This window comes from Sorex fumeus, unplaced genomic scaffold (assembly GCF_029834395.1).
Source record: "Sorex fumeus unplaced genomic scaffold, SorFum_2.1 ptg000128l, whole genome shotgun sequence".
NCBI classification, from domain to species: domain Eukaryota; kingdom Metazoa; phylum Chordata; class Mammalia; order Eulipotyphla; family Soricidae; genus Sorex; species Sorex fumeus.
This window is the reverse complement of record NW_026606185.1, coordinates 27,071,113-27,093,928: the sequence shown is the minus strand read 5'-3', so window position 1 is coordinate 27,093,928 and position 22,816 is coordinate 27,071,113. Positions and strand designations below refer to the sequence as shown.

The 22,816-nt window shown below is 42.1% G+C and overlaps 1 protein-coding gene across 1 annotated transcript in view; it reads right to left on the bottom strand.

Annotated features, from left to right (window-relative positions):
• LAMA3 (laminin subunit alpha 3) overlaps positions 1–22,816 on the bottom strand; it is a 270,464-nt gene that overhangs the window by 53,551 nt on the left and 194,097 nt on the right. The window contains exons 41-48 of the mRNA XM_056138444.1: positions 20,448–20,528; positions 14,667–14,773; positions 6,773–6,823; positions 5,394–5,545; positions 4,870–4,980; positions 4,644–4,755; positions 4,258–4,425; positions 2,103–2,299 (exon numbers count right to left, since the gene is read on the bottom strand). Coding sequence (XP_055994419.1) covers positions 2,103–2,299; positions 4,258–4,425; positions 4,644–4,755; positions 4,870–4,980; positions 5,394–5,545; positions 6,773–6,823; positions 14,667–14,773; positions 20,448–20,528 — 979 coding nt within the window. The remainder of the gene's footprint in view (positions 1–2,102; positions 2,300–4,257; positions 4,426–4,643; positions 4,756–4,869; positions 4,981–5,393; positions 5,546–6,772; positions 6,824–14,666; positions 14,774–20,447; positions 20,529–22,816) is intronic.

Below are 22,816 nucleotides of genomic sequence, written 5' to 3'. Positions count from 1 at the left end.
CAAAAATGAATTAAAACAAGCTTCTTTAGTAGGCTGGTAGCAAACTGTACACATGACTGAAAATAAATATGCAGTTTTATCATGTTGAAAAAAATCAGGCTTGCTTTTTGAACCCTTGTTCTCTCTTGAACACATATCCCACTTGCTTATCCCTATGTCTCTTAGCCTGCTTGCTCTTTCAAGCTTAGGTTTAACCTTGAACTTATTATTCCTTTCCTTCTCTTCCCTTGCATCTTTCTCAGTAAGCTTCATTCAATAAAAAGTACCCTGCTTCAGAAAAAAAAAAACAAAAAAACCAGAAACCCAATCCAGTAGTTATCACCGTGGAAGAAATTTTCTACCCTGGGGTCAATGGCAAATTCAGAATTCAGCTCTGGTTTGTGGATCAGAATGAAGGATTGTCACTGAATTCACCAAGCACCCAACCTCAGCCAGACTATTCGGCAACTGTGCAGGGAGGAGAGGGCGCTTCCACCAGGCAAGCTCCCAGGACCCAGAGCCCGCCTGCAGGAGACACAGGGCCTTTCTGCGGCCCTTTAAGTGCCATCCTTTACATTCTGTGCTTTAGACCATGCATCTGTCCTGCGGCAAAGTGCTGAAGAGCTGCCTGGCTCTCCCACCCATAAGCAGGCTGCCAGGTCATGCAGATACCTGTGAGCGCCTCACTACTGAGTTACAGAAGAGCGCAAATTAAACGGGCTATTTTCAAACAGGAGCACCAAGAACAAGGTTACAAACTGGCAGGTGACGGAAATGTCACGGGGGGCCGCAGCCCCCAACCTGTGTCCCACACACTCAGAGTCCACAGCTAAGTCCGAGCTCTGAGACTTACAGATGACTCTGAGACCTACAGATGACTGTGAGGACAGAGAATGAGGGGAGAAGCTATAGACCACAAAATGCAAATCACTGAGTCCAGGCAGGGGCTGCCAGAGTTCAGAGACTCAGAAAATTGGGTCCTGTTCCCTCTCTGGCATAATTAGTGACTTCACCTGAAGCATTATCACCAGAAGAAGCTTCAGCAGCTGTGAGAATTGCCATCATCTAGAGTAGCACTGTCATCCGGTTGTTCATCAGTTCGCTCAAGCAGGCACCAGTAACGTTTCCATTGTGAGACTTGTTGTTACTGTTTTTGGCATATCGAATATGCCACGGGGAGCTTGCCAAGCTCTACCATGTGGGCAGGATACTTGCAGTAGCTTGCCAGGCTCTCCAAGACGGACAGAGGATTCGAACCTGGGTCGGTCATGTGCAAGACAAATGCCCTATCCGCTGTGCTATTGCTCCAGTCCGTCATCTAGAGTATCTTTCATTTTCTTTTCACCAAGTCCTTCTTTGGGGTGAGTGGAGGTGTGGCAGTTCTATTATTCCACTTTTACTTTCTTGTCATTTTAAACCCCTTCGCGTTTTTACTGGTTTAGCTTACAGAGTTCACCCCTGACTGCAGACAGGTACAGAACTTGATCTCTAAGTCCTATCAGAGCTGCTGACTCTTCTTTACAGCAGGGCATCTCAAACTGTTTCCCATAGGGGCTTCCTGCAGACGTTTTTTCTCCATCTGGCCCCCAGGACTAACAGTGAACCCCTACTCTCATACCATGCCCCTGTCACCCACACATTTTCATGCGTGCCCCCCCTTAGAACATGCTAGGGGCCCATATGGCCTCTGGTTGAAAACTGCTGCTCATTGTCATGTGTCTCTTACAAAAGAGAGACTGGCTGGAAATGCCTTTAGTCATTATGGTAATGAGGTTTACACAGCTGACACCAGAAGTCCGTTATTAAACAGATATCATCTATGTTGCTGTGAATCAACGACAGCAATCAGTTTAATTTCTTATTTACTTGGCGGCACCGTTCCTCTATTTCTACTTCAGGCAGGAGGTGGGTAAAGCACTTTTCTCTGCTTTCTTGGTGCTTTATGTTCAGAAGTCTCTGTGGCCGCTAAGGTGTAGGGATGGTTTTGGTTTTTGCAGGTAATATGCCTTTCCTGTTTGAGTAGGTCTGATGTCCAGGTGGGTACCTGGCCATGTCCCTTTAAAGATTCCCCCTCCCACTCCCTGTCACTAGTGAAAGCATGCAGCTCCTAACTATAAACTCACCCGGATGGACTCCAGAGCCCTCTCATTTTCCTGGTTGAGGCTGCTGGCCTTCTTGGCTTGGGCTGTTGCTTCCTGTACCATGGCATGCAGGTCACTCACTTTGCCTTCGTATTCGTTTAAAGAATCGTGGATACTCTTGACCAGGCCACTGTTCTCCCCCTGGTGGCTTTCCAGCCAGCTCCTGATTTGATTCAGCACTGTAAGACAGTTTGGTTTCCACTTGAGAGGGGAGTGCATGAAGCTGCCAGAAAGACTACAGAAGGAGTGCTGGGTTTCTACCCAGTGCATGGTTTTCTTTTAATATGCAAGGAAAACAGGAAAGAAGCTAGCATTTACAAAGTACCTGTGATGGCCACTACAAACTTTCTCAATTAACTTCCACAGAAACAGTCGTTACCATGCTCATGTATCAGAATGGGAAATCAAGGCCCTGAGAAATTGGGAGAAGCCAGGCTTGCATGATTAGTCATCCTTGCAACTCAGACTAATCTGAGGGTATAAAGCCTAGCCTACTTCTCCTCTAATATTGTTTCTTTAGTGTTAAAAACCAAGACCAATATTACATTTAAGCAATGCAAATGCTACAATAAAACAGACATTTTGTGTATAATAACCACTGAGAGACATTTCAGTGTAGGACTCTCTTCCCGTTGTTCATCATTTTGCTCGAGCGGGCACCAGTAACGTCTCCACTGTGAGACTTGTTGTTACTGCTTTTGGCATATCGAATTCACCACAAGGAGCTTGCCAGGCTCTGCCATGAGGGCAGGATACTCGCAGTAGCTTGCTGGGCTCTGCGAGAAGGTCAGAGGAATCGAACCCGGGTTGGCTGTATGCAAGGCAAATGCTCTGCCTGCTGTGCTATTGCTCCAGTCTGACATTTCACTAAAGATCAGTATTTGAAGAAATATGTACCAAATTCATATTAAGAATATATGTAGTGAAGAATAATGTCCATGGCCAGGGAAAAAAGGAATTAAGAGGACTGGTCAGTGGTTGGATCTAACCACAAGTGTGTGTGTGTAGGGGGGGGGCGGCTAAGGGTAGGTAAGATAGAGAAGAGATAGCTATGACTATAATAGCTGGGAATGATCACACTGGAAAAGTTCTGAGGGTTAAAAGTAGGTAAGGGATATTCTTGATAATCTTTCAGTATAAATATTGCAAACCACAATGCCCAAAAGGAGGAGGGGAAGAGAGAGAGAGAGAGAGAGAGAGAGAGAGAGAGAGAGAGAGAGAGAAAGAGAGAGAGAGAGAGAGAGAGAGAGAGAGAGAGAGAGAGAGAGAGAAAGGAAACTTGCCTGCCATAGAGGTAGGAGGTAGTGGGTGGAGAGTGGAGGTGATGGGAGAAAACCTGGGGACACTGGTGTTGGGAAATGTACTGGTGGAGGGATGGGTGTTGGAATACTGTATGAATGAAATCCAATCACGAACAGCTTTGTAATGGTCTATCTATCTCACAGTGATTAAATAAAAAATTTTTTAAAAAAGAAATATGCACCAAACTAATTATTTCCCATAGTTTAGAGCTATGAAGGATTTTCCCTAATCAAATTTTCACAGACTCAGTAAAGGTAAAGGTAAAGGCCCTCCCGTTGATCGTCGATTTGCTCGAGTGGGCCCAGTAACGTCTCCATTGGAGACTTTGTTGTTACTGTGTCTGGCATATCGAATACTCTCGGTAGCTTGCCGGGCTCTCCGAGAGGGGCGGAGGAATCGAACTCGGGTTGGCCATGTTGGCCGCTTGTAAGGCGAACGCCCTACCCGCTGTGCTATCGCTCCAGCCCAATATACACACATTTTAATAACTATAGCCCTAATGTCAATTTATGGTTTAGCAATTCATATGGTGGTAAGGTGGCCATTAAAAATAGAGAAAGATGAGGTGCTGACTCAATGAAATTTCAGTTAAAAAGGGGAAAAAGAAGAATCAGTAGGTAGGGTCTGAGAAGAACCTGTTCTGCATGATGGTAAGTTGTTTCAGTAGATAGCTTCTTGGTGAACTCTGAAGACCACCCATTTTTACCAACTGATGCTTCCCTCAGAACACAAGGATGAGATCTTCCACCTATACCTAGGAACCCAGACTCTGCTGGACACAGTATATTTCAAACAGCTAGAAAGGACTGGAGGCAAGAATACAGAGCATCCTTACAGAGTTGAGACTCTCTCTTTGCAGTTTCTGCTTCTCTCAGGGACTTTCCAAAGTCTCGACTCCTCATTTCTCTCATCATCCGTTCCGCTTCTGCCAACTGTCTGGAGAAATCTCCTGTAGGCACATTGTTGCCTTCTCCATCGGTCCCAGAGACTTGCTTCAAAAGAACTAGAGAACATGGTGTAGTTTGTTAATCTTGGGCTCCAGGAGAGAACTTAATTAAAACATGGACAAATTTTTACAAGGGTTCCTATTAATTTCTCAGTATCACTACAGAATCTTTTTCACAATGCTGAACTCATAAAGAAAAATTGTTTCAGGATATGAAAGGTTATATAATACAAATTATATACTATAAATCCATAATCAGACTGAGTAACTCTTACTGTGCACGTTGCTTATGACAGTTTTAAGCTTGGAGTCCAGTTCTTTGGCACTTTGCATTGTCTGGTCAATGTTGTTATTTAGTGTTTGTGCTTTTCTGGAATTTATTTGAACCTGTTAAAAAAAATGAATTGATTACCAACAAATTAAGTTGATTAGGAAAGAAACTCACAGAATCTTGAAAGCAAAAAAATAAAATAGGTTAATGATACTGATCTAATACATTACCTTTTCTTGCACAGTCTCAAATTCACGATTCAAATTACTCAGTTCTTTTTCTAGGCCGTCCACTTTCAAACCATGATTTGAAATGGTAGAACGATAGCTGACCAACTGGTCCTGAAAGTCAAATACAGAGAGAATGTCACTTTTGACACTTTAGAATGGACATCTGGAATAAGTTCAATGATCTTCGGAAACCTGATAATGATAAGAAATGAGTCATTTAGCAAGTTCAATGTTAATTCTGCAGGGAAAAATATGTGATTCTTTGATTGTCTGTTGTTTGGCTTTTTTTACCAAGGTTCTGAGAGCTCATTCACAGCTCTGAGCTCAGGAGTGACCCTTGACTATACTCAGGAACCATACGTGGTGACAGGAACAAACATGAACCAGATTTAGGTTGCAGGCAAGTCAAGGACTTTGCCTCCCACACTATCATCACACCGGCCCCGAGTGTGGAACACGCACATGAAGAACCAACTTCTGCTGAATCCTGGGCCGGGCATGTGCTGGACCCACAGAGGACTTACCCTCAGATCCTTAGTCCGGGTCTCCAAGAGCCTCATCTGCTCTAGAGTGTCAGCACTGGCACTCAGCCCCTGCAGCTGGGATTTGACCAGGCGAAGCTCATCACTCATTCTGGCCAGGTCATTGAGGAGTGTCATCACACAGCTGTCACAGTCTGTAGGGGCCGCAGCAAAGGCAAAGGCTGTGAGCTAAAGCAAGTGAATGCATTGCTGGGGGGCTGTTGGGCCCGGGTCGGTGGAGCCCCTTGGGGAAAAGTGCCATCCTGGGTTTCTCAGGGAGGTATATTGATTCTGGGGAAGGGAGAGCCTTGGACTGTTTTAAAAAGAACTAATGCCTGACAGGAATGGGGGTCAAAAAGTCAATACGCATTCATAAGAGAAGTCCCGCAGATGGAGTATCTGCCATATTTACTATAGTTAACAGGGCTGTGTCAAACACTTAGTGTTGCCAGAGAATAATCCTAAAAGTGTTCATCTTAAGTAAAATCATAACAATAACTATGTGAAGTGATAGATGCTAAGGAAACTTATGGTCGTAATCATTTCACAACATACATATATATAAAAGCAATATGTTAAATGCTTTAATACCAGGTTATGTACCCATTATATCTCAATAAAACTGGAGTGGAGGGGGTGAAATGGTAATTGTTTGGTCTTTTGTTTTGTAGGTGGGGAAAATAATTTTTAAAAAATAGCCTTTATTAGGCAGCTCAGGTAGAGAAGGGACCACCAAGTAAAGGGTGCTAGGAGGGCCCACTAGGAATGGGAGATGCAGGCTGAAAGTAGACTATAAACTGAACATGATGGCCACTTAATAACTCTATTGCAAACCACAACAACCAAAAGGAGAGAGAGAACAAAAGGGAATGTGCTGCCACAGAGGGGGGGTGGGGTGGAGGGGATGGGGTGGGGGTGGTGAGAGGGATGCTGGGACCATTGGTGGTGAAAAATGGGCCACTGGTGGAGGGATGGGTACTCAATCATTGTATGACTGAAACACAAGCACGAAAGTTTTTAAGTAACTGTACACCTCACGGTGATTCACTAATAAATTTTTTTAAAGTAGTTTTTATTTTCTGAGTGCTTGCTATTTACAAGGCATCTTGATAAGAGACTTATAATTATCTTTATGCCGAATTATAATTATTTTTTTGAGGGTAGGACTGGTGTTATGCCATTTTCCAAATGTGGAAGCCAAGGCTCAGAGAAGTGAAGTCAACTGCCAAGATCTTGTAGCTTGTATGTGTCAGAGGCTGGACATGCCCCAGGTAATCTTCTCCCACCATTGTTGTCCCACCCTAAGCCCTGCACAGGTAGCTTGGAGCTCACACAACCTCTGCTCCACACTCTGGGTACAGATAGGGGCTTTCTTTGCTCACCATCACATTCTTCTCCAGGACCACTATCTTTGGGTTCTTGGTTTATGCACTCTGAAACGAGAAATAAGAATCAAAGAAAATATTGTTACTCAACTTACTTTTCATCTGCTATATAACTTGGCTTTGGGGAAAGGCAGGTAGGGGAGGTAAAGCCAGTCCCTCATGCCTCTGTACCACTGTCCCTGCCCAGTTCTCTCCCTCTCCCCGGCCCTGCCCAGGCAGCTTTATCTCCCCAGATGCAGGTACTTCCCTTGGAGCCTCCCTGATTGTAAACACAGTTACTTCTAAATAAAGGGCCATGACATTCTGATCAAATTAAAACTTTTCTCATTCATGTTAAGGCTTTCTTCCTTTGATAGCTTCCTAGAAACTGTCTCTTCCCGTATCACTCAGAGACATTTTATAAAGACTTGTGGAACACCACAAAGCAGCCCCTGCGTGCGATGGCACTTTGCAGGTGCAAAATAGACAAAGAGTGCAAGGCAAAAGTCCCTATTGTCCTGTGACTTAATGGTCTGCAGATGGCGGGGAGTTAAGTAACACAGCAGGGCGGAAGGCACTGAGAGAGACACACACCTCCAGCTAGCACATATCAGGCCAATTTTGTGGTTCCTGGCTAGTCTGGAAAGCACACTAGTTATTCTTTACTACTTCCACTTCTTTTCTTTCTCTCCTAGTACATAATTCTCTTACCTGCTAACCCCTGCCCCCAGACCAGACACCCCTACACTCTCACATACCTCAAGAAAATAATCTTGATATTGCAATAGAAAAATGTTAAGCTTAAAATTTTCCTTGACGCTCCCCAAGGAAGTTTTTGTACTTTTTCTTCTCAACACTACACTTTGTGTGTTTATACTTTTAAACCATATTAGTTTTATTTTTTTGGTGGAGTGTTAGGGATTTAACCTAGGGACTCATTCATACAAAGCAGATGCTCTTCCCCTGAGTTACATCTCTGGCCCCCACATTTATTTTGATAGAAACATCAACCTTGATCTTACCACTCAAAGATAAGCAATGTTTCTTTATACATACTTACCTATATTTTGATATCATACATCAAATCATGATTTCTTTTTTAAGTTTAATTTTTTTGATTGAGTCACAATGAGATACATAGTTACAAAGCTGCTCATGATGGGGTTTCAGTCATACAATGATCCAACACCCATCCCTCCGCCAGTGTCCATTTCCTACAACCAGTGACCCATTTCCCCCTACCCTCCCTCCCCCAGCCTGCCTTTATGTCTCTATGTCTGTGGCAGGCCTCGTCCTCGTCCTCGTCCTCGTCCTCGTCCTCGTCCTCGTCCTCCTCCTCCTCCTCCTCCTCCTCCTCCTCCTCCTCCTCCTCCTCCTTCTTCTTCTTCTTCTTCTTCTTCTTCTTCTTCTTCTTCTTCTTCTTCTTCTTCTTCTTCTTCTTTCTTCTTCCTCTTCCTCCTCCTCCTCCTCCTCCTTCCTCCTCCTCCTCCTCCTCCTCCTCCTTTTTCTTCTTCTTCTTCTTCTTCTTCTTCTTCTTCTTCTTCTTCTTCTTCTTCTTCTTCTTCTTCTTCTTCTTCTCCTCTCTCTCTTTCTCTCTCTCTTTCTCTCTCTCTTCTGGACACAAACCATAGTTTCTTTTATTCCTCTTTTTTAATATTTCTTTGGTGCATTCTTTTGTGTCACTTTCATTTCCTCAGTTAAATCATAAATGCCTTACTGCCCAGACTCTGGTTTTATCTGGTTATATTTCCATCATTCTCTCACTTGGCCTATGAAGACTTGGCTTATGTGTGTGATCATTTTTTAAACATTTTTTATTAGTGAAACACCACGAGGTACAGTTGTAGACTTACAAATTTTTGTGCTTGGGTTTCAGTTATACAATGATCCAGTACCCATCCCTCCACCAATGCCCATTCTCCATCATTTACATTTTTAAAAAAATTTTTGTTAGTGAAACACCATGAGGTACAGTTATAGATTTACAAATTTTTGTGCTTAGGTTTCAACTGTACACTGATCAATATGTGTGACCATTTTATCAGTGCAGTTTTTCAAACGGGTTTGAGTTTTGACCACCAGATAATTTGTACACTATTAATTAGTACAAGAAGAATGAAAAAAAGACAAAGTTTTATGTATTTGAGCATTATCTTCCATATTTGGACCAAAGAGCTGCCATGTGCAATCCAGATTACTTATTTGTAACAGGGTGGGGTTGAGAAAGATAATCATTTTCTGACTAAGCTGTGTGCAAACTGAAGCTTCCAGCAGAAGGCATGTTCTTCAGGGAGCACTCCTTTTCCTCTGTCAACATGTCACACGTCTTCCTTCAAACATATCTCCCTCTGCTCATTCATCAGGTACCCGCCTGGCAGCAGGGCCCCTTCCCAGGCCTGTGCGGCTAACCAGATCCCCTGAGAACAACCAGTTTTCACCCTTGGTCTGCGGGGGACGGGAATTGAGGCACACCATGCGAAAACAAAGCTGAACCACTCTGGGCACTCTCTCCTCATTCATCAGGTATCCACCCGCCGCCCGGCGTCAGGGCCCCTTCCTGGAGCCACGGCTGTGAGTTATTCTTCCTGAGTTATTCTCCCACTACATATCCCATAGAAACCATAAGTTACCCTCTTACATGGTACTTTCACTAGGTTATCTTAACCACCAGAAACACATTAGCCAATAATTCATTAAGCCTATCTCAATTCATTCTGCATCTCAAGCAGAATAGTAACAGAGAGTGTGGTGGTCTAAACCACACTGGTCACAATGGTAAAACAACGCAAAAGCCCACCAAGCTTTCTTATTGAAGAGTCTAGCCCAGAAGACACCAACAGTAATGAAGTGCTAGACAACCTATCTGACAAGGAATTTTGAAGGGAGCTACTGAGGATGCTTAGGGAGCTAAAAGAAACAATGGAAAACAGTGCCAATAAAAGACAAGAGGATTTGAAGGTAGAAATGAGGAAAACGCAAACGGAAATGTCAGACCTGAAAAACCTGGTAGGCGAATTGAAAAACTCAGTGGAAGACCTCAGCAGCAGAGTAACAGCTGCTGAGAACAGAATCAGTGAGCTCGAAGATGAAGTTCAGAGACTCTCCAGAAAAGAGCAGAAAATGGAAAAGAGACTCACAATTCAGGAACAGATGGCAAGAGAAGATTGTGATGAAGTCAAGAGGGGTAACATAAGAATTATTGGAGTTCCAGAGGGACAGGAAGAAAACCCTGATGAGACAAAATTCTGAAAGCAGCACAATCAAAGAAAGAAATTTCCTATAAAGGAGCATCCTTAAGATTCACAGCTGATTTGTCTGGTGAAACCCTCATGACCCAAAAACAGTGGTGGGATGTAGTGAGAAAACTCAATGAAATAAATGCCTCACCAAAAATACTTTACCCAGCAAGACTCTCATTCATAATAGAAGGAATAACATACAGTTTCACAGACAAACAACAGCTCAGGAATTTCATAGACTCCAAACCATGGTTATAAGAACAACTAAATAGGCTACTTTAAGACAAGACAGGCCCCTCAAATACGCCAAATTTCAACAGAAAAATGGGACAAAACCCAATAACAATAATCTCTCTCAATGTCAATGGGCTAAACGCACCAATTAAAAGACACAGAGTGGCAGAATGGATTAAAAAATTGAACCCAACATTCTGCTGCCTGCAAGAAACACATCTCAATAGTCAAAGCAAACACAGGCTCAGAGTCAAAGGCTGGAAAAAATCCTACAGGCAAACAGCTCCCATAAAAAAGCTGGGGTAGCCATCCTCATATCAGACCACACTGATTTCAGACTGAAGAAGGTCACAAGAGACAGTGAAGGCCATTTCTTACTGATCAAGGGATCTGTACAACAGGAAGAACTTACAATACTAAATGTATATGCACCTAATGAGGGACCAGCAAAGTACTTAAACAACTACTCATAGACTTGGAGAAAGAGACATTGATAGCAGTATAATACTAGTGGGAGACTTCAACACTGCTTTATCACCTCTTGATAGATCAACCAGACTCAAGCTTAGCAAGGACATACTTCATCTGAGGGAAAAAATGGAAGAAAGGGACTTAGTAAATATATATAGGACACTTCATCCTCAAAACGCTGAATACACATTCTTCTCAAGCGTGCATGGAACATTCTCCAAAATAGATCACATCTGAGCCACAAAACATACCTCCATAAAATTAAGAATATACAGATTGTATCAACAATCTTCTCAGACCATAATGTGCTGAAATTAGAAGTAAAACACACACAAAAACAGAAAACTAAATCAAACACCTGGAAATTAAAGAGTTCACTATTGGACAACAAGTGGCTTAGAAAGGAAATCAAAGGGGAAATCAAAAGATTCCTGGAAACAAATGAAAATGAGACACGAGTTACCAAAACTTATGGGACACAGCAAAAGCTGTGTTAAGAGGGAAGTTTATTAGCTCTACAAGCATTCCTCAGGAAGGAGGAGCGAGCCCACATAAGTAACCTAAACTCACAGCTTAAGAGCTTGGAGAAGGACCAACAAAAGAAGCCCAATCCTAACAGGAGGGTGGAAATAATAAAACTCAGAGCAGAGATGAACGAGATGGAAACCCAAAAAACAATCCAAAAGATCAATGAAACTAAGGAGCTTGTTCTTCGAGAAAATAAACAAGATTGATAAGCCTCTAGCAAAACTCACAAAGAAAGGAAGAGAGAAAACCCTAATAAGCTGAATCAGAAATGAAAAGCGGTCACTGCAACAGAAACTACAGAAATTCAAAGGATCCTCAGGGAGTACTTTGAGAAGCTTTATGCCATGGAACATGAAAACCTCAAGGAAATGGATAAATTCCTAGATTCCTATAGACTCCCAAGGCTGAACCAAGAGGACCTGGAAAACCTGAACAGTCCTATCACCATCAAGGAAATTGAAATGGTAATAAAAAGTCTCCCCAAGCACAAAAGTCCTGGCCCAGATGGATTCACTAGTGAATTCTTCCAAATCTTTAAAGAGGACTTACTCCCAATTCTCTTTAAGCTTTTCCACGAAATTGAAATATCAAAAATACTTCCAAAGAGTTTCTACAATGAAAATATCACCCTGATACCAAAAGCAGACAGAGATACCACAAAGAAGGAGAATTACAGGCCGATATCCCTGATGAACACAGACGCAAAGATCCTCAACAAACTATTAGCTAATAGAATCCAATGACTCATCAAAAAGATCATACACCATGACCAAGTAGGATTCATCCCAGGGATGCAAGGATGGTTTAACATTCGAAAATCTACCAACATAATCCATCATATCAACAAAAGAAAAGATAAAAATCACATGATCATATCAGTAGATGCAGAGAAAGCATTTGACAAGATCCAGCACCCGCTTATGATGAAAACCCTTGCCAAAATGGGTATAGAGGAGACTTTCCTCAATACAGTTAAAGCCATCTGCCACAAGCCTACAGCAAACATCACCCTCAATGGGGAAAAACTGAGAGCCTTCCCTCTAAGATCAGGGACGAGACAAGGATGCCCACTCTCTTCACTGCTGTTCAATATAGTACTGGAAGTACTTGCATAGCATTTAGGCAAGAAAAAGATATTAAGGGAATTGAGGTAGGAAAGGAAGAAATCAAGCTCTCACTATTCGTAGATGATATGATACTATACTTAAAGAACCCTATAACCTCTACCAAGAAACTCCTAGAAACAATAGACTTGTATAGTAAAGTGGCAGGCTGTAAAATCTATACCCAAAAGTCCATGGCTTTCCTATACGCAAACAGTGAGAGAAGAAAGTGACATGAAAAACAAAAACAATCCCGTTCACAATTGTGCCCCAGAAAATCAAGTACCTAGGAATCAGCTTAACTAAGGAAGTAAAGGACCTGTACAAAGACAATTACAAAATCTACTTCAGGAAACAAAAGAGGACATGAGAAAATGAAAACATATCTCCTGTTCATGGATCGGGAGAATTAACATTGTCAAAATGGCGATACTTCCCAAAGCATTGTACAAATTCAATGCAATTCCTATAACGATACCCATGACATTCTTCCAAAAAAATGGTGCAAAGATTGCATTCATCTAGGGAACATAAAGTTACAAAATAGGAGACTAACACCCAAGAATAGCTGAGAGAAGTACCAGGAGGTTCACTCCATGGCTTGGAGGCCAGCCACACATGCTAGGGGAAAAGGCAGCTCAGATAGAGAAGGGAGCACCAAATAAAGGGGTTTGGGAGGATCCTCCAAGGATGGGAGAAGCATGCTGAAAGTAGACTATAGACCGAACATGATTCCCACTCAATGCCTCTTTTGCAAACCACAGCACCCAAAAGGAGAGAGAGAACCAAAGGGAATGGCCTGCCACAGAGGCAGGGTGGGACTAGGGGGATGGGGGGTGGGAGGGATACTGGGATCCGTAGTGGTGGAAAATGGGCACTGGTGGAGGGATGGGTACTTGATCATTGTATAATTGAAACCCAAGCACAAAAATTTGTAAGTCTACAACTGTACCTCATGATGTTTCACTAATAAAAATTTTAAAAAAAATAGATCTCCCTTCCTTAGTTTCCCACAAGAGGTTGCCGCTCCTGTTTTAGAGCTTCTTTCAGGCCGCATGGGACAAGAACTACCTCCCTCCACCAGACTTTCAAATCCAGTCTTGCCGTCCTGATGTGCTAGTCTTTCCTTATGGGACCTGGTTCCATGTCCTTTCCAGCCCTCACACAATTTCTGAACAAACCTTGTCTACTGTGTCCTACAGGCACCAGCCCTTGCAGAACTTGCAGGACAGCCTTCCAGGGAGCAGCAGACACCTGGTGTTGACACCAGAGCCCAGGGACATAAGAGATATCTTAGAGGCAGAGACATTCTCTGGAGCTATGCCCAACTTACTGCTGACTGAAACCTAAGCTCTTTTCACTACTCTTGCTACTAACTCACAGTTCAGCTAGCCCATACAAATTATTTTCCCATTCCACTAGAGGACCACATGATTATCCCCAACATAATTTTGTCCGCTTGGAAACTGTCCACCATGGCAAGTAGTTCAGGTCTTTTTATATTCTGTGTCAAATGGAGGAAGCATCGGCTGAGTATCCCAGGTGGGTGTGATCTGATTTTGAGGTGGCAATGTATTTTATCTTTCCAATTCACATGGAAAAATTTGAAGAAAATGGAGCTGAGGATAAAGTCCCAAGGCTTGATAGCAGACTCAGTCTTCTAGACTGAAGATAATCCATTTACTCTGCATTCCTTTGGGAACAGTCACCTGATTTATTCTAATCCCACACCCAGGGTTTAGCTCTTTTCCTTGTCATAACTATAAATGAGATATTTGATCTAAGCGTTTGATATCACACATTATTAGTGGCATTTTCCTGACAAATCACTTTAATATTCTCTGTCAAGGAAGAGAAGAATCTACCTGTTCCTTCCCAGTTGGTTCCTAATGAACCCATATTGACTCCCACCATTGTCTTTTTCTCCCTGCCATGTAAAATTCATCACAATTATACCACCCACATCCCAGAACATCTATTGCTCTTACACAAAGTACGCTTCAATTCTTCAGCTATGCACATGAAGAGAGCTGATATAAAATAAACTTAGAATGTCAAATGGAGAGCTTAAAAGAAAATACATCAGAATAGGGCCCGGGGGTATTTTGTATAATAAGCTGAGTTTTAAAACGAATTTCTATAAAAAAAGGAAAAAAAAGCATCCAAGAGAGTTATCACCAAAACTTTCAATACTACCTAAATATTCCCAGGGTTGTCAAAACAAAGGGCAAACAGTTATCTAGAATTATGTATTAGGCTTGCTGAAATGTTTGCTGGTTCCTTGCCTGCTACTTTATACCAGTTTTACAGGTCAACTGAGATATGAGCCAACCTTACCTCCTGTTATGGGGTCACAACTGCCCAACTGGCCATTGCTATTGCAATTACATGGTTTGCAGCTACCTCCAAATTTCTGGGGATTCCCAAAATATCCTGGTGCACACCTATAGAAAACACGGAAAGCAAAAAAAAAATTATTTCTCACTCAATTTTCTCAAGCTTTAGCTCTCTATTTTTGGTACTGTAACTCTATGGGGAGGTACTGCCATCATTCCACAGGCATAGTTTCAAGACAGATACTAATGGCTTGAAGGAGAACTTATGAGCACAGAAGTTCAGCTCCTTTTCTCTCTGACACCCAGTATGAGAGATCTACCTATAACAATTACCCTCAAAACAACAGGAAAGTGAAAAGAAATCATAGGAGCCAGTGGTTTGACCACATGGAAATCAGGGGAGAGTGAATTTCATGTGAAGGTAATGTTCCTGAGCAAGGTAAAGAATTCAAACGACTGGAGCATATGTCATGCATGTACTAGGCGCCATCCTCACACTGCAAAGTCCCCAGCACTTTGTCACCAGGTACCATCCCGTCACTGGCCTTAGTGCTGAAACTTCAGGTCACACAGCTAGTTCAAGTACAGCCAGAAGTGATGTCCCCCTCACCCCCAAAGGTACTGTCTGTTTGGAAGACCCCCTCCAAAAGAGCAAGCAAGCGAGAGAGATTTACATTCCTGAAGATATCACAGTTTAAAATGTTTTGATTTACAGACAATTCATTCAAAGAAAAAATGTAAAGTAAGATCCATAATTTAAAATTCTTGCCTAACGGGACATTTTATCAATCACTCCTATTGTACTCAACTCCTATTTGTACTAATTGCTCAGTACTGAACATAGTGAGAGCAGTCCAGCTGCTGCCTTGGGCCTTCCCTATCCTAGATAATTTTGGAGATAACAACTCACTTTATTACCTACAAGTTAAAAGAGCAGGGACTGGAGAAATTGCACAGGAGTGAAGTTTGATCACCAGCACTGTACGGTGACCCAGGCAGCAACCATGTGCAGTCCTGAAGATGCCCAAGCACTGCCAGGGTGGCTGGGGGAATAGTCAGCACTTCAGTGTCTGAAACCTTAGCCCTCAGATCCTCGTACTGAACGATCCCCTGGGCCTCCTGAGCACTGCTGGTGGGGTGGAGTGGGGGGGGGGGGCACAAAATCAGAATCAGAACCAAAGATCATATTTCCTTCATTCTGGGATTCTTGTAAAAACACATTTTACTGTTTCTAGAATAGGAATGTGAATTAAAATATTTGAATCCATTAGCAAAGTTCTACTAACACTCTTCCCCCACCATTACACACACCCACCAAATTGTCGTGAAATCAATGCTCATGGTAGTTTATCATCAGTCAAGGGTGTGTGGGTATGTATCAAAGGAAACTTATGCATCAAAGGAAACTTAAGCTCTACACCAAAGAACTGTGCAAAAGGCACAGGTTTTGAGTGAAGATGGTCTGGCTGGGAATGGAGAGATAATACAGAGGTTAAGGTGCTTCCCTTGGATGTGGTATGCAGTATGGACAATTTCTTCAAAGAAAAAAATGTGGTGCACCAGCACCACTAGGAGTGATCCATAAGCACAGAGCAGAAATAAGCCCCAAGGACCACCAGGAAAAGCGCAAACTCCAACCCTCAAGAAATCTGGCTGGATTTCACCACAGACTAGATTGTTTCTGGGCTGCTGCTGTAATACATCAAACTTCAGTGTTTTCATCTTCCATGAAAATATAAGCTCCAAGTGGGTACAGAGGTCTTGGTTGTTGTGCTCACTGATGTTATCACAAGCACCTGGGAGAGCAGAGCTTGGGTACAGGTTGGGTACATTTTAGGTACCAGATAGGTATAACAGAAAATAAATAAATAATTGAACTTAGTGTAGTGTTTTGGTCAATGGATATAATAGAAAATATACTAAAGAATCTAGTTACAATGTCTGCACATAATAGACACTCAGTAAGAGATAGCCAATATTCTCTCTCTCTCTGTCCTTCTCCCCCCACCCCTCCCCCCACACACTTGAGAAAGTAAATGGGAACTCTATTTTTATTTGTTTGGGGGCCACACCCAGCAATGTTCAGGAATTACTCCGGACTCTGCTGTCAGGTATCACTCCATGACTCCTAGTGGTGCTCTGGGGACTATATGGGGTTCAGCTAAACCCAGGTTATCCATATGCAAGGCAATTGTCTTACCTGCTGTACTTGGGAAACTAACACTGGGGGTGGGATTGGTGTTGGAATATTATATGCCTAAATCTCTACATTGAAAAACCTTGCGAATTACGATGTCTTAATAAAAAGTAAAATAAAATAAACTCATGTGATATAGCCAGACTTGTATTTAGAGGTTTAGAGGCAAATTTATAGCAATAAGTATCATAAGAATTAAAAAAAAAACTAAACAGGAAGTAGAAAACACACATCCCCTAAGTTTCAAGAAGATAACTAAACTGAGGAGGCTTATTTAAATCTACTCAATAGTTTGGTAATGTACTAATAGTTTAATTTAGCCCATAATGTCCAGAGATATATAGAGATAGAGGGAGAGAGAGAGAGAGAGAGAGAGAGAGAGAGAGAGAGAGAGAGAGGGAGGGAGGGAGGGAGGGAGAGAGAGAGAGTTAACACTTGTACATCATCTCTCTGGACCCTGAACTTGCCTTTTATGTGACTGGCCTTATATTCTATGAAACAAAGCAGTCTATAATAACTGGGATCTTAGGGTGCTGGGGGCTGTAGGGACCCTTGAGATAATGACAGTGGGATCTTGGTAGTCTGATAGTGGACATGTGTAGCAGCACTGCAGGTATAACAATAATATTGTAGGGAAAAAAATTAATTAATAAAACATGTATAAGTTCCATTTGATTGAGATGTGTCACCTCTATCTAAACTTTCCATTCGAAAGGTACACAATTACAACATACTTGTAAAGTCAACAAAATATCTAGGAAGTCTGGTTCTACTTTTGTTTTACTCTTGCAAAGAGTTAGTTACTGATTACAAGGAATAACAGGTTCCTCTATACTCATTAAACACAATGTTGAGTGAAGGAAAACTTTCTGATTTGGGGCAGGGATGAGGCTCAGTGACAGGACATATGCCTGCATGGATGAGACCCTGACTCCACAGACGACAGAGCTACAACAACTAATGAGACTGGCTGTCATCAGAATTGGGGGCTGGGATGAGGGGGAAAGGGTTATAAAAGCCAATGGAAATCCCCTCCTCCAAAAAAATCCCCTTCCACTTGCAATAGGTATCCACTGTAGAGGTTCTCAACTAGATGACCTATTATCCCCTTTTCAGGAAAAAAAAATGTCACTTAGTGGCCCTGGAGAAATCCACCTTCTTTATGTAAGTGAACAGAAAACACTCCCAACTGCACCGTCCACTATGATCCCAGTGCCCCAGAAGAGGTACTGCCACTTTGGGAATCACTGTTCTAGTATATTAGCCTTCCTCTTTTTAAAATTTTTTTAAATATTTTGCTTTTATTTTCGAGGGACAGGGGGTCACATACCAGGTGGTGCTCAGGGGTTACGCCTGGCTCTGCACTCAGAAGTTACTCCTGGTGGTGCACAGGGGACCTTATGTGATATTGGAAATTGAAAACTGATCAGCTACATCCAAGGCAAGTACCCTACACTCTATACTATGGATCCAGCCCCATGTTGACCTTCTTGCCATCATTTCCTAGTTGTACTGTCCTTTGCTTCCACGTTCTTGATCCACTGATTTAGCGACCTCCCTCAGACCTCCCTAAATCCTAGCTCGTCTGAAGTGTTTCAGATAATCCCACTCTGGATACTGTACTATAAAATACAGCTTAGAGGCCAGAGAGATAGCACAGTGGGTAAGGTGCTTGCCTTACCTGGATTAGATCCTAGTACTTACTGAATATGTTTCCCTGAGCATAGTCAGGAGGCTTTTAGTGGTGAAATAGATATAATATATAGACATTGATTTAGACTGATGCACTGCAACCTTAAATATATAATGTTGTGATGTAGTGTTACCTCAATAAAGCAGAATAAAAAAGATATAATTTTTCCATCTCAGATTTATAGCTATTTTAAATACCTCTTCAGTGAGGGTAGAAGGCCGCAGGTTGAGCACATTCTTTGCATGCAGGAGGCCAAGTTCAACCCCTGATACTGCACGATCCCCCAAGCATTGCAGAGGATGGATTAGTAAAATACAATGAATACAAAAGCAAATAAAATCTGTCAGCTTTTAGTATCCAGTGGTGGCAGGCATTTGGTTTTCTGCTCCTCGTGGGAATGTAGAGATACAACTGACAAAAATGTATCAAAAGCACAAAAATCCACTACTTCTCTAATTATATCTTTATGAGCTCTGTACACAAATAGCTGTAAGGACTTGATTTTCGTGGAACTTTGAATAGAGAACTATAGTCAAGATCAATAGCAGGAGATTATGGAACTTTTCGTCCTGACATGATGTGATCAGAGTATTGTTAGATAAGAAAAAAATGGAAGCAGAAAGTATACAGAAATTGATTTGTTTTTAAGAAAAAATTCTGTAGCATTGTAGCACTGTCCTCCCGCTGTTCATCCATTTGCTTGAACGGCACCACTAAAGTCTCCATTGTGAGACTTGCTGTTACTGTTTTTGGCATATCAAATATGCCACGGGGAACTTGCCATGCTCTGCCATTTGGGCGGGATACTCTCGGTAGCTTGCCAGACTCTCCGACAGGGACAGAGGAATTGAACCCAGGTCGGCTGCGTGCAAGGCAAACACCCTACCCACTGTGCTTTCACTCCAGCCCATGAAAAAAAATCATGTACATAAAAATGATCTGTAAGAACACAAAACAAGATTTTAACAGTGGTTTTCAAGAGGTAAATGGTCATGCATAGGATTACCTATAGAGTTTACAACATGGGTAGGGAGGCCTCATTTGTTCCTAGCTACTTGTATTATTTTTTTGCTAGTATATATGGATCTTATTCTTACATATAACGTGAAAAGTATGTTGTCATGTGATTCATTTACTATGTTGTCATTTTTCCAAATAAGTGTGTGCTATAGTTCAAGCAATATCATTAAGAATTTAATTTCAGTTTTCACAATCCTTGGCAACATCCTGCGTGCACAAGATCATCAAAAATAACTAAAGCTTGGCTCTCCCTTTCGAGTCAAGTACATCCATCGCATTTTGCAATAGTTATTCTTCTCTTTGCAAGCATTACTAAACATCTGTTATACAACAAAATCATTCTGGGCACTAGGGATTCAGAAATGAATAAGACACAGATTATCCTTCAAGTGTTCATAATATCCTGTGGGGATAGAGAGGGTGTGTGTGAGGCAGTGGGGTGGCAAATATCTAGTGTTGTGGTTATCTGAGAATATGTAGGACTGTGTACAGTTGCATCATAAGTATAGGGGGTGGCGGCACCATGGGGCGTCCAGGGATGTGGAGAAGGATTATGTCAAGATGTTTGGGTGGGTATGCAGAAATTCCCATAGGGATATAAGGGCTCTGTAGGGAATATGTTAGTGAGTAGAAAGATCTATAAAATGTTGGGCCTCATAATCAAGTTTTGAAACGTATACAAGACATGGAAGTGAAGAAAGACCATAAAGTATTGAATGAGCAGGCTCACAATTTTCTCGAGATCTTTTCTCCACCTTCATCCTGGAAACCAACAGCCTGACTCAGAGCCACCACCATCAGCGCCCCACCTATTAGCACATGCCTGGACTATCTGCCTAAGGAACCCACCCACCTGGAGGGGGCACACCCACCTTTCACACTGTGTTCCCGTGTATCCAGGTTTGCAGGAGCACCTCACATTTCCCCCAGTCACAACACAGCCGGTGGCAAAACTAGAAGAGAAAACAAACAAGCAAACAAACATAGTCATAACAGAAAGCAATGGTTTTATTCTCTTTATTTGTTGCCACCAAGAATTGGCTTGCATTAAGTAAAAATGAAACTGGAGGTCTGGCTATTTTCTGTGTCAAGAAAATTTTGCCCGTTGTGTTGTTATAATGATGCATTATTTCAGCTGACATTGGGCAAATTTTGGTGAATAAGGATTTGGAGGTTTTTATTTTGTTTTATCTGTGGCATAGTGAAATATGTTCTTTCCCTTAAGACAAAGCAAAGCAGCTCGTTTTGGAAGAGTTGATTACAACAGCATTTTTCCAGGAATAACAAGGAAGGAATAAAACAAGTCTAGGCAGAAAAAAAAAAGAACAGAGAACTCTGGTTCTCCAAAATTTTTCTCTCCTTGTTTATTCTAGTTCTTTTCTCCTGGGCACAGTGACTTCTGGGAAAAGTGGGGAAAGAGGAAGCCCCATTCTAAGCCCCAGGAGAGACTAAGATAAGAGAATGCTGAACTCCCAAGGTATTTCTGTCACTCAATCATCAGTCATTGGGGATTTTTATGTTCTCCAAATCAAGTTGTGGAATTCGATTCCCTTCCTTTAGAGTTCTAAGCTGGCCTCTATTTTGAGAAAGCTTTCAAATCAGTAAGTAAAGATATCATGAAAAGCCCTGATGTTGCCCTGAGAAATGTCTCAGTGTCCATCGAGTAATACAGTGACAAAAATACCAGGGAGTCTAGTTCCATTGATCCTTCAGGCTAAGAGAATTCTTACTGGGGAAACTTCTCTTGACGGACACAGAATGACCCCTCAAGACACAGTTAGAAATCTATCAGCAGTACAAACACTGCTGGAAGAATTAGATAAAAATGGGGTTTTACTGATAAATCAGAGGAACTGCTTGTTACTTCACACTGTGGAAGCTGGAAGCTGACCTTGATAATAACAATGCTCTTTGCAACCAAAGTGGAAAGCTGTTTCTAAAGCACTTTGGAAATCTTGCTGCTTTCAACTCTCTAGCTTCTGTTCATACAAGTCTGGGCAAGAGTCAAGTGATAAATCTTTTCCAAATAAAGCTGCAGGACTGGGCAGGTTGAAGGAGTATCAAATGTATGGATGGTAAAGCAGGGTACAAGTTTCAAAATATGAATCCCCAGAAAGGCCAGGTGACAGCTGGTGATTTTTAGGGCAACTTCTAGGACACTGTACCAATGAACAATCAGAGTTCTACCCTGGTTCCTGAGCCTGTGCACAATGGATGCTTCATTAGTATCTTCTCATTTTCACACCATCTTTTGCTTGCATAGTAACTTGCTCTGTTTTGCTTGCTCCACAGTAAACATTATGAGCAAGAATGATGCACCATGGTGAACAAGGTGCCAAGCCCAGAGACAAAAAGCCCAGAAAAGAAAAGGCCATCAAACCATAATGCCCATAAGTAGAGAGAGAGTAAAAGGGAAACTGCCATAGAGGCAGGGGGATGGGAGGGATGTGGGGGTGGGGGTGGGGGTTTGAGGAATACTGGGGACATTGGTGGTGGAAAATATACACCAGTGGAGGGATGGTTGTTCAATCATTGTATGACTGAAACTCAAACATGAAAGCTTTGTAATTGTTGCTCACGGTTATTCAATAATAAAAGGGAGGGGGACAGTGAAAGGTAGTTAGGATAGTTAGGATAGAGAAGAGATCACTGTGACAAGATAGCTGGAAATGATTACTCTGGACAAGACCTGAGTGCTGAAAGGTCGTAAAGAGACATAGATGATAACCTTCCAGAACCTATATTGCAAAGCACAATACCTGAAAGGAAAGAGAGAGGTGGGGCCGGGCACCCAGAAAATGTCTGTTGTAGAGGCAGGGTGGTGGTGGTGGTGGGGTTCCAGGAGGGAAACTGGGAACACTGGTGGTGGGAAATGTACACTGGTGAAGGGACTGGTGTTAGAACACTGTATGACTGAAAACTAATCATGAACAACTTTGTAACTGTGTATCTCACTGTGATTCTTTGAAATAAATAAAAAGAAAGAAAGAAAGAAAGAAAGAACGAAAGAAGGAAAGAAAAAAAGAAAGAACGAAAGAAAGAAAGAAAGAAAGAAAGAAAGAAAGAAAGAGAGAGAGAGAGAGAGAGAAAAGTCCATCCTTCTACCCACAGGACCTACTGGACATTCTGGAGTCTGAATGACAATGCAGATTTTGTGTCCATGGTTCAGAGCTCCCCTGAAGGTCCCCCCTCACAGTGAGAATAAATTGCAAATACCTTCCAAGGGCTTATGAGGTTCTGC